Genomic DNA, 17,174 nt, shown 5'->3' with positions numbered 1-17,174 from the left:
TTAAAAATGTATGTGTTAATTTTAATTGAAAAGGAAGAAAAAGAATGTAACAAAAATTTACTAATGCTAGTTTTCGCTTTATGAGCGCAAAACATGCTTATTTTGTAAATTTTACCGTTTTAGTTTTAGCTTAATTAGCTCCTAGTTTAATGAAAATATTTTCTTTCAAGTACACAAAAAATGTTTAAGTATAATTTATGGAAGAGTACTAAAACAAAAAACGACAGGGGTATTCGCAGCTCAGTAGCACGTTTCTGTAACTCTTCTCTACCGATTATTTCTCTACTGGTAGAGAATATACGTCCGTCATTAGCAGTAGAGAACAAGGCGGCGAATTTACATATGAATTCGCCTTGGTAGAGCTACAGAAACGAGGTACATATAAAATAAGGATCAAGAAATGGAAAAGAAATTTTTTGCTATCAAAATTTCTTAAATACTATGCAACTCTCAAGTATAAAGTACTTTCTCAAGCAACAGAAATAATGAAAGTATTTCTTCTGTTTTTTCTTGAGAACTGCAGACGGCCCTTTAGGATGGAAAATTCTTCGAAAACTTTGAAACTTTCGAAACTTTGATCAGGTTGTAAAAATTTCTATGAGAAATGCTTTTAGGTTTTGCAGTTTTCCGAACTGAAGACAATTTCTTGAGATAAATTTCATTTTCAAAATATTTGAAATGTCAAAAGTTTTCGTAAGATTAATTTTCTAGTTATTTTTCATGTTTAACCATTTTCTTTTAGTAAATTTTTTTCTCTTATTTTAGCTCATTTTTAATTCAATTATTTTTTAAACTTTTTTGTTCTTAAATAAATTAAACTATTTTAAAATTTTAATTGAAATTATTTTTATATAAAAATTACATATTTTTAGTGTACCTACAGTAGTTTTTTTTTTAATATTTTTAATGCAATTTTGTAGAAACAACCACATTTTTACAAGAATTACAATGTAAAATTTGAAATCGCCTTGGAAAAAATATTTATTATAACCAGAAGCAATTAGCGCCTATTATAAATAATTATTAAAATTAATTGTAATCGAAGTAAAAATAAGTATGCTTCATCGTGTTTGAAACTGCCATTAAAAAGGAAAATTTTCATTGGAGGAAAGATTCGGTAGCATTAAGTTTTGCTTAAAATATTTTTAATGGCAGTTCACCTAGTAGAGAGCACAAAAACAACACATGTTTATACGCGTGTGCGCGTGTGTCGTTTGTTCTTTTGCTAAGCCGCTGAATTTCGATTTTGGCAATTTTTTTTCAAAGATGGATTCAAACCTAAAATCTTTAGTAAACTTAGTAGTAGAAATAATCTAGTTTATAAAATTAGTTTTAGTTTTTCGTGGCAAATTGCACTCTAACTAGATGCGCACACATTAACACACACACACACACACACATACACAACCTAAAATATTTATGTACATTTTACAGCTAAAAATACCCTTTTTCACATTCTACACGCAAAATTAGCAAACAATTTATTTCTAACGTATTTTAGCTTACAATGTACATACATATGTAGCTGTGCATTGGCAAGAAAATCTTAACTTATTTGCCAAAAATTAAGAATTTATGTAGCAATTGCAAAGTAGAGTTTAAAAAAATTGTAAGAGAACTATAAATCTGAAATGTATTTGAATTTGGCAGTTGTTGTGTAGCGATTCGATGGAAATTTTATGAAATATTAAGCTGGAAATGAATAATAAAAAACAATTCAAATTAAAACATTTGTTAATATTTTATTCGTAGTTTGATACTAATTTAGAAAACACTTTTTGTAGTCCAGAAAAATAATTTCAATATTTTTATTTTATTTAATATGTAATAACAGGTTAATGTTTTTTAAAGTAGTCCGATATTGATGCATTTCGTACATTGAAGAATTTTTCATAATTTTGTACAAACTTGGAACTGTTTTTTTGGTCATGTCTTAGTACAAAAATTTAATTTTTTTGTTGTAGAAGTTGAACTTGTCCCGGTTTGTTGAGTCATCTGTTACATTTTTAATCCCAGTTAAAAAAAAAAAATGTCTTATCTAGATCTAGGGCATTTGGACGGGAGTCGGGTAAAATACCATGAGCTGGAACCAATGCCCCATCCGAACCCGAAATAAGAGCCTAAAGATTTTTCTAGAATAGCATTATGCATAAAAACTTGCCTTTTACGTATTTATATATCATCATGTGAAAAACAATAGCACACGACATTTTAACAAATGTTGGCTAATTTTGTATTGTTTGTATGTTTTTTTTTTTTTTTTTGTAAAAATGCAGTACATTACCTAACAAAAACCTTATAAGTCCCAATTTCAAACTTTGTAGAATAATTTACAACAACAACAATCAGTTTACTAAGAATTTTGAGAAAAAACCTGAGTATGCAGTTTTACAGCCCATTAAATTCTAGTTTAAGAAAGTACAAGTTTCAAGTTTCTAATAAGAATTCGCGTAATTTTTAATAATTTTTTTTTTGTGAGGGTTTACGCATTTTCTTCTTATAAAGTGTGTTCGACAATTTTTTTGTATGGATGAAAATAATAACACCATCCGCAAAAAAAAAATATCAAAAATCAACGCGAATTCTTAGCCACTTGGAACTTGCACTTTCTTAAGCTAGGATTTAATGGGCTATAAACTGCATACATATATTTTCCAAAAATTCCTAATAAAAAGTTTTTTGTTGTAAAATTGTTTATTTATTCATTCATTTACGCCAATCGGCTGTACACTGCATCGTTATTAACTAGTATAATTACCTACTTATAAGGGAAAGGTAAACATTTAATTAAAATGCCTTAGATTTGAACAAAAGACTAATAATTGATTGATTTTTTTTTTATTTCTTTTTAAATTTTTCCACAAAGTTTGAAATTTGGACTTACATATGCATATGGTTTTTGTTAGGTAATGAGCTGTATTTTTATTAAAAATAATAAACATTAAACAAACGTAAGAAAAGTAGCAAAAACTGCCCAAAATATCGCGTCCCTATTATCTTTCACAAGACATATCGTATCTTCTTTGCAAGAAGCATGAATGTGCAAATTTATCAGCCTCGAGTTATTAGGCTAACTTGATTAACCTTTAGATGTTCTATGTTATACCAAAACCCAGAGTACCATGCGTCCACGGAAACCACGTTTTTTTTTCAAATTTCAATTATGTACATAAAGTGTCGTCAAAAAACTTTCCAAACTTGATTTCCCAAAATTTTCATTTTTAGACATTCATGCTGCTATCATAAGGGCGACGATATGTACGCATGTTGTCCACAAGAGAACTGACAGAGGCTAAAAAACTAATATTTCTTTTGAAACTAAATTTATTTTAACTATGTGTATACTGCATATCAAAAATCAGGCAGATTCTGTAATTCACTTCCGATTGAATTTCAACTCCAGTCGAAATTCACTCGGAAGTGAATTGCGGAACCTGCCTGAATAATATGCCTTGCTTCCAATAAATAATTGTAAGGCGAATTCATATGCATATGAAAATATTTTACAATATTTTTTCAAAATTTCAATTTTGTGGGAAAACGATATCAAAGTTTGAACAATTCATACATTCGGTATACCAAAAGACATAGAAAGGCACACATCTTCGCCATTTTTGGGAACTTTAGTCAAAACACGAAAATTTTGAATTATATACCTATATTATTAAACATGCGATATACGTACAACTTATATGTACGAATTCTCCTTGAATTGTGCATTCAAAATTTCTAAAAATATATTTAACCAAAGCGGCCTTTAGATGTCGCAACCCCAGACTGCATCCACCACGGAGGGTTCGTGCTCACGTGAATTCACTTTGACATTTTGATTGTGCGTGCCATCTGCTCTTCCTTCAACACCCTCTCCACCGCCAATTCCATCACTTCTAGTTGCCGATACTTACAGCGCTTATAGCGCTTTCATTTGTATCGCCATCATCTCCAGGTGGCGCCGGAGATTTCTCGTTGCCAAGTTCGCCCTTCCAAATTTCTGGATCAGATGTACCTTCAGTCACACTCTTGCCTGCTGCTGCTGCTGCTTGTGTATCGCTATGGCTTGCTTTTGAGCGTTTTCGTAAGCGATGCATTATGTAGAGCACTGCGAATGAGGCGTATGTGGCTTTGGCAACCTGCCAATACGTTTAGTTAGTGTTAGGCTCGAGTGACACGTTTTTCTTACTACTCACGTTGGCTCGTCCAGTGATAGTTTCACTATTGAACAATTTATGGAAATTGGACATCCTGAATGCAGTTGTGTTTAGGATTAAGAAAATGGCACTATTTCCTTTTAAATGTGTTTATTTTACAAATGAATTAAAAGGAAAATTACAAATTCTTATAAAGATTTTAATATTTAATTGATTTTTCATTACCCCAGCAGTCTGTAAAATATTCAAGTATTTTATAAACGATGTAAAAATATCGCACTTTTAATAACACTATGCGACAGTCAAAAACGGCGTTCCCACGACAGTCGGGTCTACGTAACCGGAACGACCCAGATTTATATCTGGCCAAGGACTGTCACTCCAGCAACACTCCCCAAAAAGTCTTTGGGGAATTTGTATGCTGCTACAACAACAACAACAGTCAAAATCGGGATGGGATGAAACCAACGGGAAATGTTATATCGGTCAAAAACAAGTTATACGTGTCCCGGCGTTTCGCTGGGTCACGTCTAGGAATCGAGATATATATATTACTATCATATAGGGGAAATTGTCACCTTTGGTGGTCTTTTTTTGACGTAACTCGAGAACCACTAGTCCGATTTTGCTCAAACAAATTTAAAAAAATTAAAAATTACAATTCCTTTAATCTGTTCATATAACGTTTTTCTATATAATCGTCACATACGATATCGTATTAGTCGTCACGTAAAAACACATTTTTCGGATTATGACATACGTGAACTTACTCTTTATGTTACGATTCGAGACCCGCTCTACATAATATTATAAGGTTAAGTACATATGTATTAGTCTAAGATTCGAATAAGGCACGACCTTCAGCAATCTGGTTAATGGATGAAATATGTTTTGTATGAAATTTAACGTGTTAGTAAATATTTCCCCAAGTGGATTGGCAGAAAAAATCCCGGCCAGGATATACTTAATTAAATGTTCAAAAATTATTATTAAGCCAAGGGAATGTGAAAACGTTTTGTTGTCTATTTTTTCCTGGCCTACATATTGGGTTGGCAGATATGAACTGATAGGTAATAATAGTAATTTCCACTAATATATTTTACACATTATATAGGCTTTATGATTTCAATTAGCGTATACATATGTAATCAGTGCAAAATTAAAAAGAAAATTAATTTTTGAATATTTAAATAAAAATATCTTGGCCAATTTTGTCAACCATCCCACTCGCGAAATATTTCGAGACACGTTAATTTTCATAGAAAATAGATTTCTTCTCTCCTTTATATTTTTTTAATAAAATCCAGAATGAAAAGCAACGAAAAAACTAATACAATTTAATTGTAACACTTTCAAAAGCTGAAAGCTACTTTATTTTTACAAGGAAGTGTTCATGTTCCTAAAAGATTAGCTTATGTTATACTTATAAAACGTAATTAGTGCAATGCCCTATGTCCCTCAATCGCACGGCAACAACTCAGAACGTGAATTACCACAAGTGCTTTCATTTAAACGAATTTTTCGATATGGTGTGGACGAAAAAGCCTCTACTGTGCAATTCCAATCAATGTCGATCAATGTTTTACTATTTTGCAGACCATCACCGGTTAACGATATGTCCAAAACAAATTTTGCATATAATTCTATAAATGTCATGATGATTGGATTTAAAATCATATTGTTAAATTGACGCCATGGTAAAATTGCGCCCAATAGTTCAACTAGTCGCTGGGCATGACGGAGGTATTTCATGCGCACGATCAGGCGGTGGCTAAACGACAATGACCAAATATTCCGACGTGCTAGGCAGCAAAGAAAATAAAAATATTACAATTTAATCGTCGAAAAAGTTTAATTATGTAAAATCCCTTTCACATGATTAATATGCATTTATTACCTTCTCGCACAAAGCGCGCATAAGTTTCGATGATAGGCTGTAATACCACATCGCTGAACTCCTGCTCCGTCAGCATTGTGCCCAACATCTCGATGAACACCTGCGCCTGCCATGAATTGTAAGCCAAGAGGCCTTGTGTGGGCCTTTGATTTAACAAAGGACCAAAGCTGCGAAGCTTTGCCGAAGAGCGATTTTTACCTGTGCAAAGGGAAAAAGGTCAACATACGTGGGGCTTTTCCGAGCGGCACAAAAACTACCGCGCTAGTGCTTGACGGAGCGGAACTTACCATTTCTCCTTGCAGCCATTTTTTTGTTTATTGTACAGATTTTAACTTAATTTGTCAAGGATTAATTTATTTCTGCAACCGAAGCGCTTTGAGCAATGTAACGGTTTACATTCAAACGTCGCTTGGAATTAGGAATGTCGGAAACACATCGATGCATCGTAAATTTTACACTCGGTGTATAAATAGTCGATGTATCCATTATCGATGTTTTTTTGAAAACTGAAATTTCTAGCCCATTGAGCCGTCATTACCGCAGAACTCCACAGGCAAACACCGATGGCCTACCAACTGTTATTTTGACGGGCAATATGATTGCAAGTTTTTGTGTGTGGGCACCTTGATGTCTTGAAATAAGCATTTGCCGCATGACGCCACCAGACAACATTCCCTCGGTGTTTAAAAACGTTTAAATCTTTAAAAAACTTTCTGAATAATTTCCTCAAACGTAATCATAAATAATCCAATAGAGAACAGATTTTTATTTTGATTTACAGGCCAATTCTGCGCTGGTAACATAAATTTTGTAACCGGTAATTAAAGTGTCTGTCAATTTTTAAACCTTTTTTGCGTTCTGCGCGCTTTTGTAACCGGTAAATTTGGATACCATCTCATAACCTGGTAACAAAATATTGCCCCGTGAAATATGCAGTACAAGAATTTCCACAAATCTTCATAGCTGAATTGCTAGATATTTTCACTGCATTACCAACGTACCTAGAATCGCGGTGGCAAGTGGCAACATTTTTTGGTAATACAATTTTCCGGTCACAAAATCTTCGGTAACGTGCCTAGACCTATTTAATAATTTATAGACCACTTTAATCCTATTTTTAGCTAATTTAAAAAAGTTAAATTAAATCAGGTTAGGGTTCTTCTTAAATGGTATCGCTATATCTACAAATTATTTTATACTTTTTAGTTATTGTAGTAAAAGCGTGTTTTTAGTTTTTTAACTATAATTTTATTTACCTTGAGGAAGGCGCAGATGTAGAAAATGAGACAAAAAATATAAAGTTGTTGTGTTCAATTCAAATGCTGTTGAACTCAGGCATATAAATAATCTTATCAGTTTAAAAAATCGCCTTTTTTGTTAAATCGGCCTTGAAGAAAAACGCGAGCAAACAAACGCTTCTAGAACGAAATTTCTATTGTTCTACAGCTTATCATTGCGGTTATTGCCTATTTAATTTCTTATATGTATGTACATTTATGTATACAAGTATCGCTCGGTTGTCGAAACTCGACATCTTTTTTCACACACTTTAGAATTTTGCTTGTCACCAATATTGACTCTTTTATGCGAATTACGATTTTGAAGTCCACCACCAAAATTTATGGCGAATTTACAGGAAACCTAAAACTAAATTTCTTCAGTAGCTTTCGAAATCATAAAGAAAAAAATAAACCTTAATTTTCTTTTATAACAAATACACATACATATGTACTTGTATGTACAGATGAGATGCCTATCGGTTCCTCACTGTCTATATGTTAAACAAATACCAATTCAGACTGTAAATGCGTTATTCGATTATCTTGGTCGGAGATCCCCTTGGAAGGTTAAAAACTACACTTCCATCACATTTTCATCAGAATCGGTAGAGGTTAAAAAAAGTACATCGAAGGTGTGAAACAAAATATAATTAGTCTGTTCCAATAGCAGTCCGGTTTACAGGATTTAGTCAGAACTTACAGGAAGTCGTTCCTATTGACATAAATAGTCTGTTCCAATAGCAGTCCGGTTTACAGGATTTAGTCAGAACTTACAGGAAGTCGTTCCTATTGACATAAAACCTGTAAGTGGGAACACATTTGAGAGAGTAACTGAGCAACTGTTCCTAGTCAGAAGTTACAGGATTTAGTCCGGAGTTTTTTTCCTGCAAGTTCATGAAAAGTGTCAAACGATCAGCTGATTTACATGTGCAAACAAAACCAGAAAGCGGTGAAAGCAAAGAACCTTATATTTGTTAAAAAATGGAAGTAAACAACGAAATATTTGAATATGTATAGATTTTAATAATTATTTAGTGATATTTCAGCCAAATCAGTGTAGTACCAATGATATGTAAACAAACCGTCTGACGTTTTTACAGGAAATAGTGCTTTTTGCGTTCCTATGCACTTCTGCATCTGTTCTTCTTTTACTCTCATTTGAGAGCGTAAAATTGTAGTTTGACAGTTCCACAGGTTTTATTCCGAAGTTCAAAGGAACAACCTAACCAGGTACTTTGCTTTCACCGCTGTTTGTTTTAGCCTGCACATGCAAATCAGCTGATCGTTTGACACTTTTCATGAACTTGCAGGAAAAAAACTCCGGACTAAATCCTGTAACTTCTGACTAGGAACAGTTGCTCAGTTACTCTCTCAAATGTGTTCCCACTTACAGGTTTTATGTCAATAGGAACGACTTCCTGTAAGTTCTGACTAAATCCTGTAAACCGGACTGCTATTGGAACAGACTAAATATATCCTTGTTGTTGTTGTTGTAGCGGCTACAACAACCCCGCCCAGGACGGTTGGTATCTCAGCGCGCAGCTTCTGTGGGGTTGGTCCACAGGGACAAGGTCGTTAGGGTTGTCGGGTTTTCCGGGCATGCGAAGAGATGTTTCGCGTCATGTGGGGTCTCTCCGCACGCCGGACACTCATTTGGCACATCCTCATTCAATCTACTCAGGTAGGAGTTTAACCTGCTGCAGTAGCCGGAGCGAAGTTGTGCTAGTGTCCTTCTCTAACGGCGGTTTTACACGGGTTTTTGTCAACATTGGGCCTAAATCCCAATTTTCCATAAGTATGTTATTGATAGCATAAATAGCTGTGTCGAATTTCAGGACGTTAGTATTAGGGGTTCAATAGGAAAGCGATTTGAGAATTTCAGTTTGTATGGGAGGTACCATGCCTCGTTTTCCAAAATTACCCACTGATCTCCGTAACTATGTATGTATGTATATATGTATATCAAAAATATGGTTCATTGTGCTCTAAAAAAATCTGTGTGCAAGATTAAAATTTTTGGTCAACACCTTAGGCTCGCCCATGTCCATCAAAGTTCAGGTGCTAAAATAAAGTTTCTCTTAGCTTACTTCGAGCCTCTGCAAAAAAGGTCCATATACCAAATATGTAGGACTAATACTTCCAAAGATAGTGGCAATTTTAGTAAAAAAATAATAATTATCTAATTTATTTATTAATTTTTATTTTTTTTAGCACATTCAACTTTGATAGACTTCGGCGAGCCTAAGATATAAACCAAAAATTTCATCTTTCCCACAGTTTTTTTTTATGGTTCTGCTATTACCAATCAAAATTCCAAAAAAGCGGATTTTCGGCCCACGCTAATATATATGTATGTATGTATATATGTTTGTATGTATATCTGTAACAAAAAGTAAATATATGGAGGCGTATGGAGGTATTTACATATGGACATCTGCCAAAAATAATAAACAAAGCGCTTCCTCTACGAAGCGTCAAAGATATTGCGGATCACAATGCCAGCGTTCATTGGTTTCTGTGTGACCAAAATGCTTTGTGCTGTATTTGCTACTTATCTTGATGCAGACAAAGCGCATCCATATATACATATACATATATGTCTGCAAAACGTTCTATGTCCTTATTACCTTTGGTGCTTAATTGATCTGTTATCTGTATCCGATTCGCTTCTGGCAATCGTTTATCTTCATAAGCCAATGGTAGTCAGTTTTATCATTCGTTTTTTAGGGTGTAACGATTTGCAGATGCATTCCGGTGCAAGTAAGAGACCATCTAAGTGTCAAGGGTACTAATAGACATAGACCGTTTTGCAGTATCACCGACGATATGTATAAATACTGTAGTAGATACAAGAGCGCCACATCATCGTTTTCCCCCTGCGAATTTCATCATACACGACGACTTCTACTTTTTCCACAAAAATTTTTTAATTCTGCCTTTACCTAATTTGCATATAATACATACATATGTACATAGATATCCATAGATATTGGAAAATTCACTATTGATAACTCCATGGATAACTCCTCAAAAAATATACTGGAAAATTTTAAAGTTCTAACTTGTTTTGTTTAAGCTTATTTGAAACATTCTACGTCTGATTTTTCGTTAATAAAAAGAAAATTATAAAACTTACAAAATTCGTACCTCTTCACATGCAAATGCAACGTGAAAATTACAACAAAAGCAAATTAACAAGCAAATAAAGCGTAAGCAGAGAAAAAGTATGTAAGTAAAATAGTGGTGGGGTGGAGGGTCATTTGTGTCGATCTCATTGAACGAATGCGTTTTGTTATGTATTTAATTTCAATATACATACATCTGTACATCGTATGTGTGTACATAGTTTTTTGCAGCGCTTTAGGGGATAGATAAATAGATACGTATGTACATATGTATGTATGTAGATATCAATAGAGTCTATTATACGTCTATTGCGCACTAGTAGGAGCTTGCGAGTCTAGCTTGTCCCTGTTCCTAGAAGATGGGACCTTACCTTTGGCAAAGCGCTCACTCGCGAAGTTTAGGAGAGTTCGCCTTGCCGCTTGTTCAACAGTAAGATGAAGTGGCTACAGTTCAAGGATTATTTCCAGCGCTACCTTCGGACATGTGCTCCTAGGTTCAGTGATACAAACACGTCAGACATTGAATCTTGGCGAGAAACCTGCGTTACTGTTGCTAGAGTAGTGATGGAAGCCAAAGCCGCTGCCACAAAAGTTATTATTGCTCGTACATACAATCATGATGGGGTCCATCCCCAGTATTTCATCACGAGACATTTGCACATCATCAGCGCTCTCATAGCCTTGGAAGTGGACGCCTCAACATGAGTCCTCCACAGGAGTTTTTGGGAATTAATTTGGGTCGCTCCGGTTACGTAGACCCAATTGTCGTGGGAATGGCGCAATTTATATACTTTCATCTCCTGTGGTTTGGAAATAAAATAGTTATGATATTTATAATACGTTACGTTTTACAGTTCTGGAAAGTACAAGAATATGTAGTCATTTTACATAAGCAGACTGTGCCCTCGCCACGTATTTTAATTGTTTCCATTTCCCATTAGATAAGCAGCGTCGCCAGTTAATGCAATATACGATAAGCAGAACACCAGTATCAGCTGTTTTTTGTGTTTTACGAATAAATTATTTACTTTCATACATATCTATGTACATATATAGTTGTAGCCATATACATATATATAGATATGTATATAAACGTACTTAGCTAAATACATAGAAACATATGGAAATTTATTTTTATATATTTGTATACGTACATACATATATCTGTACATATACATGTGTACATACCTTATCTAGATAATTTCATAATTTCCAGGGGCATTATTGGGATATTTTGCTGACCAGTGGAAAAATTTTTCTGGCAGTGTTGTAAAGCGCTAAACGAAAGTGATCACTGGGATTTTATTAAGAGAAATGCCAAAACTGAATAGGCAAATAATTTCATTTTATTTTGAAAAAAAAACATTCTGCCGAACAATTTAATAGACAACATTTAACTACAAAAAAAGAAAATATTCGGGGACTACAACAGGATTCAGTCTAATATTTAGTTGAAATGGGCCCCTTTCATGGCGCAATAAACAGGTGACATAATAAAACAGCTTTCCCTCTTTATTTTCTGTCCCTTTATATAAACTTTGTACAAGGTGGCACATAATTAATCGTCTAATTTTGTTATGGATTAACTTTTGTATTAAAAAAAAAATGATTTTGAGTGAAGGAAATCTTTATTTTTTCTATTAAAATATAAAGTTCACGCCGAACGGCACTTGCGGCGTTTAAACGAGTCAAGCGATAAGCTGTTTGACGTTTTTACAGGAAAGTCATATTTTTGTTTCCGTTATTTTTGGTTGCAACTCTCTTTTTACTCTCACTATAGAGAGTAATTTTGCTATTTGACATTTTTACAGGATTTTCACGAAAAGGACCGGATCATAGCTAACTTAGGGTTTACACCGGACAATACTGTCATGACAATAGCAATCCATGCACATTTTTTCACTAATACATGCATACTTTTCCATTGCAACAATTTTGACAACTTAAGGCCCTGTCTCCACAGGAAAACACTGATGTCGTGATAACCATGTCACAAAATAGTTTGACAGCCATATTTTCATTTGAAAGAAAGCGTGATGAAATCAAAATAAAAATCTGTTCCCTATTGGATTATTTATGAATACATTTTAGGAAATTATTCAGCAAGTTTTTAAAGATTTAAATAGTTTTACACACCGAAATTGAGAGAATGTTGGCTAGTGGCGTCATGCGGCAAATTCTTATTTCAAGACATCAAAGTGCCCACACACAAAAACTTGCAATCATATTGCTCGTCTAAATGACAGTTGTTAGGCCATCGGTGTTTGCCTATGGAGTTCTGCGACAAGCGAAACGCACATTAGCACGATTCACACGTTGCGAATCCGCAGAGCTATAATTTACAACAATGCCACCCATATATTTTAATGAGCCACCCATATATTTTAATGAGCCACCCATATATTTGCACAATTCTGTGGGTGCGAATTTTTCGAACATTCAATGTTCCCCTCTTTTGACGCGTTCGAAACGCGGCTTGCGTCAAAGAAGAGGAAGAAATGTGTCATAGCAATAAATTCAAAGAAAAAAAGTCTGATGTACAAAAACTAATAGAGCACGTTCGTAATAACACTATTTTGTACGATTTGGACACGCCGAGTACAAAAATACACGAAAAAAGGGAAAATTGAGTGAATTGTACATCGGAATTCGACGCGAAAAAAGCACGCAAGTGCGCACGTTTGCGGATTCGAAGGTAACAACTGAATTCGCAAAGTATTCGCAGCGATAGAATCGCGCTAATGTGCGCTTCGCTTAATACGCTTATCTTCATTGTCTTGAAAGCATTGTCCAATGTAGACGCGCCGTAAGTTACGTAAATGCATGGAAGAAGTCAAGAAACGCAGCTTCGCGCTAGTTACCAACACTCCACGAAAAATATCCCACTCACGCGAAAGAGATAGAAAACTGATGAAAATAAATTTTTCACAAATACGCAGTTGGCAAATGTGATGTAAAAACAATTATTTCCAACAAATTTCAACTGCACTTCATATGTCACGATCAAACCACACACTAAACTCGTAAAGTAAGCAAAGATTTTAATGCGATTAAATAAAGTAGTGCGGAAATCGCAAATAAATTGAAAGCCGAACAAAAATTGTGCGAGAGGGATAGTAAATGTGCTATTTGTTGTACATAGCGGCCATTGCGCCCAACTTTCCAGGCAGATAAAGGAAATTATATATTTTCCCCTATATTCGCCCATTGCTATAAATACGGAGAATTTGTATGACACTGCTTAAACGATATTAGACATTTGTGAATTAAACACTTTGAGGTTTACCAGCGCTTGTTGATAGTGATAATTTTCTGTGAAAACTAGTGAGCTTTGAAATATATATAAAGGGAAAGAAAATATTTTTAAGAAAATAAGCAAACGTGAGCAGAAGAACCATCAATTAATTATATTGAAAAACCAATTTCTGTGTAAAAAAAGAGGTTAAGGTGAGTTGAGTTATGCAAATACATATGCATTATAGAAGTTGCAAATTTTTCTTAATAAAATTGTGAGAAGTGCATTTATATAAACTAAATTTTCGTTTTGGGAGAGGAGGGCAGTTGAATAAAAGTAGAATTGTGTCTACATGCAATTTGCCTTGCGCTTGTGAAATCGATCGATTTTTTCGCCTTGCATAGAGTTGCAAGATGGCGTCGTGTGCCCATTCAATGCATGAGCCAATCGCAGCTCATCGATTCAATGAGCATACATATTTATGTATATACAGTGGGGAGCAGAAATAAGTACAGGGTGATTTTTGTTAAATATTTGCAAGGTTTTTAAAGTAAATTTAAAAAATTTTTTTTTTCATAAATTGTTTTAGCCAAAACAATGTAAATGAAACTGCAACTTTATACAGCGCTTACAAAATTAACAATTTTTTTCATTAAAATTTCGACTTTGTTTTTTGGAATTGCAAAATCGTTCTGATTTTAAATATTTCTTTGGAACTGTTCATATATTTGTACAACGATTTTGGGTTGCTGTGCCCAAACGCGTGATTCGAATCAAAAAGGTTTTACACACACTTGTAGGCAAGAGTTCACGCTTTATTATAAAAAGTTACTATATCGGCACTAATCTATTAATAATGTCGGTGGGGAATATGTTATATTTTTCAAATTTCCGGGCTGAGCTGCAAACAAAAAATATCTACGAAACATGCAAAAGGTGTTCAGCCTCTTCTTCGGCAACAAAGTAGAATTTTACTTAGTGAGGGTTATAATCCCTAAGCCACGCCCCTCTGCCCCGCAAAATCGTACAAATAAGTAAACATTTCCCTTTTCTTTCTGACGGCTTTTGCATTTTTTTCTTTTCAATTTATAAAGCGTTGAATTTTTGTATTTTTTTTTTTGCAAACGATAAGAAATTCATGTTTACATATGTATGTACATATATCGAAAAAAATTAAAAGTCCACGCGATTTTGCAACCCTTTCAACTCGCACTTTATTATACTAAAATTTAATGGGCAACCGAACTGCATTCTTAAAATAATTCCAAAAAAATCTGTTAAAAATGGAAATTATAAAAATTTGTTAAATTTTTACTTAGTCCTGTATAAAGTTTGATTTATGTGTATGGTTTTGTTTAAAGCATGAACCATATTTTTATGAAAAACCTACAAAAAAAATAATTCTTAAAAAACCTTGCAAATATTCAACAAAAATCACCGTGCTCTCATTTCTGCTACTCACTTTGCATATACATAGTATGTATATACAGTGGTGGAGAAATAAATAGGCACCCGACATTTTAACAAATTTTTCCTGTTTTTCCTTTGTGTACTATTTATTATGTTCTTTATAAAAAGTATAGCTCATTATCTAACAAAAACCGTATAAATTCATATTTCAAACTATGCAAAAATTTCGCAAAACGGCCTAAATTTTTTGTTTAATGTTTTTGATTATGGCGTTTTATAGCCCATTAAATTTTAGTAGAATAAAGCATGATATAAATATTTATAAATATTTGTATCATGGAATAAAGTGCAGGTTTGAAGTTCCTGGAAAATCGCGTTGATTTTTTATAATTTTTATTCTGAATGTATTACACACTGTTTTTCATACAAAAAAATTGTCGTTTGTATGGAAGAAAATGCGATTTTTTAGCAACTTAAAACTTGCACTTCATTCCACTAAAATTTAATGGGCTATAAAACTACATACTCAAAAAATTCTAAAAAAATCGGATTAAAAAGTTGAAAATTTAGCAGAATTTTTTTAATTTTTGCACAAAGTTTGAAATATGAATTTATTTGGTTTTTGTTAGATAAAGATAAAAAAAAAATATAAATTTGAAATAAACGAAAGAAAAAATAGGCAAAATTTGAAAAACTGTGTCCCTATTTATTTTTCCACCACTGTATATACTTATACATACATCTATATTAAATTAATCGCTTGTATTTTTTCTGGCTGAAAATTCGATAGTGTAAAAAAGGATGAGTCATCGAATAGATCTTTCTGGAATTACAATAAGCAATCGTAGCAAGTGTTCAATCATTTGTCTTTTAATCTGTAAAGTAATCTATGGCTATTTCGTCGACAAGTAGGCTTGCATGTTTTATGTATTTATAAACAAAGCAGCATTTTCTGCTGTTACCTGGCTGATTGTTTTCGACATCTGTAGGTCTAAACGACTAAAATATTAAAAAAACTAATCGATTTGTTTATTTTGTTCGTGTATTTTGCAGCTCTCTTTCAAAAATGCAAATCTTCGTGAAGACTTTGACTGGCAAGACCATCACTCTGGAGGTTGAACCATCCGATACTATTGAGAATGTAAAAGCCAAGATTCAAGACAAAGAGGGTATTCCACCAGATCAGCAACGTTTAATCTTTGCCGGCAAACAATTGGAAGACGGACGCACCTTGTCCGATTACAACATCCAAAAGGAGTCTACACTTCATCTGGTTCTTCGTCTACGTGGTGGCATGCAGATTTTCGTCAAAACTTTGACGGGAAAAACCATCACTTTGGAGGTTGAGCCTTCCGATACCATTGAGAATGTCAAAGCTAAAATTCAGGATAAGGAAGGAATCCCACCAGATCAACAACGTTTAATTTTCGCTGGCAAGCAGTTGGAGGATGGACGCACATTGTCTGACTACAATATTCAGAAGGAATCTACATTGCATTTAGTTTTGCGCCTACGTGGAGGTATGCAAATATTTGTTAAAACATTGACTGGCAAAACCATCACTCTGGAGGTTGAACCTTCCGATACTATCGAAAATGTGAAAGCCAAAATCCAAGATAAGGAAGGTATCCCACCAGATCAACAGCGTTTAATCTTCGCCGGCAAGCAGCTCGAAGATGGCCGCACCTTGTCCGATTATAACATACAAAAAGAGTCTACCCTGCATTTAGTCCTGCGTCTCCGTGGTGGTATGCAAATCTTCGTGAAGACCCTAACTGGCAAAACCATCACCTTGGAGGTTGAGCCATCAGACACCATCGAAAATGTTAAAGCCAAGATCCAAGATAAGGAAGGTATTCCCCCAGATCAGCAGCGTTTGATCTTCGCCGGCAAACAGCTTGAAGATGGCCGCACCTTGTCTGACTACAACATCCAAAAGGAGTCTACTCTGCATTTGGTCCTGCGTCTTCGTGGTGGTATGCAGATATTTGTGAAGACCCTAACTGGTAAAACCATCACGTTGGAGGTTGAGCCATCCGACACCATTGAGAACGTCAAAGCTAAGATCCAGGACAAGGA

At 34.2% G+C, this 17,174-nt stretch overlaps 5 protein-coding genes across 7 annotated transcripts in view; 1 reads left to right on the top strand and 4 right to left on the bottom strand.

Moving 5' to 3' along the window:
- Nucleotides 1-11,506, bottom strand: part of LOC118748524 (gamma-tubulin complex component 6) — a 38,038-nt gene extending 26,532 nt beyond the window's left edge. Inside the window, 2 exon segments of the mRNA XM_036483033.1 lie at nucleotides 10,822-11,250; nucleotides 11,339-11,506. The gene's annotated coding sequence lies outside the window, so the exon portion shown is untranslated.
- Nucleotides 3,444-17,174, bottom strand: part of LOC118748525 (peroxisomal targeting signal 1 receptor) — a 22,486-nt gene continuing 8,755 nt past the window's right edge. The window contains exons 2-3 of the mRNA XM_036483034.1: nucleotides 7,043-7,046; nucleotides 3,444-3,455 (exon numbers count right to left, since the gene is read on the bottom strand). The gene's annotated coding sequence lies outside the window, so the exon portion shown is untranslated. The remainder of the gene's footprint in view (nucleotides 3,456-7,042; nucleotides 7,047-17,174) is intronic.
- Nucleotides 3,448-4,241, bottom strand: LOC118748530. The gene is made up of 2 exons (XM_036483045.1): nucleotides 4,188-4,241; nucleotides 3,448-4,130 (listed from the first exon to the last, which is right to left on the bottom strand). The coding sequence occupies exons 1-2, from the start codon at nucleotides 4,239-4,241 to the stop codon at nucleotides 3,888-3,890; spliced, it is 297 nt and encodes a 98-aa protein (XP_036338938.1). The 3' UTR covers nucleotides 3,448-3,887.
- LOC118748527 lies at nucleotides 5,448-6,639 on the bottom strand. The gene is made up of 3 exons (XM_036483041.1): nucleotides 6,333-6,639; nucleotides 6,046-6,243; nucleotides 5,448-5,950 (listed from the first exon to the last, which is right to left on the bottom strand). Exons 1-3 carry the CDS (start codon nucleotides 6,349-6,351, stop codon nucleotides 5,607-5,609), a joined length of 561 nt encoding a protein of 186 aa, XP_036338934.1. The 5' UTR covers nucleotides 6,352-6,639; the 3' UTR covers nucleotides 5,448-5,606.
- The window catches only part of LOC118748526 (polyubiquitin-B), a 3,912-nt gene continuing 415 nt past the window's right edge, over nucleotides 13,678-17,174 (top strand). Inside the window, exons 1-2 of one of the 3 annotated variants that reach the window (XM_036483038.1) lie at nucleotides 13,678-13,897; nucleotides 16,149-17,172. In XM_036483038.1, the coding sequence (XP_036338931.1) occupies nucleotides 16,162-17,172 (1,011 nt within the window). In that variant the 5' untranslated portion in view covers nucleotides 13,678-13,897; nucleotides 16,149-16,161. Of the gene's footprint in view, nucleotides 13,898-16,057; nucleotides 16,081-16,148; nucleotides 17,173-17,174 lie in introns of those variants that run through there. The other 2 variants (XM_036483039.1, XM_036483040.1) reach the window with 2 other exon arrangements.

This window comes from Rhagoletis pomonella, unplaced genomic scaffold (assembly GCF_013731165.1).
Source record: "Rhagoletis pomonella isolate Grant_MI unplaced genomic scaffold, Rhpom_1.0 Rhpom_scaffold_00013, whole genome shotgun sequence".
NCBI classification, from domain to species: domain Eukaryota; kingdom Metazoa; phylum Arthropoda; class Insecta; order Diptera; family Tephritidae; genus Rhagoletis; species Rhagoletis pomonella.
This window is presented reverse-complemented; position numbering and strand designations above follow the sequence as displayed.

Coding starts and splice junctions, on each gene's coding strand:
- LOC118748530 (XM_036483045.1), bottom strand. CDS start 4,241: ATGTCCAATTTCCATAAATTGTTCAATAGTGAAACTATCACTGGACGA. Junction 4,131..4,187: donor CTATCACTGGACGAGCCAAC/GTGAGTAGTAAG, acceptor ACGTATTGGCAG/GTTGCCAAAGCCACATACGC.
- LOC118748527 (XM_036483041.1), bottom strand. Junction 5,951..6,045: donor TGCGCGCTTTGTGCGAGAAG/GTAATAAATGCA, acceptor TTTGCTGCCTAG/CACGTCGGAATATTTGGTCA.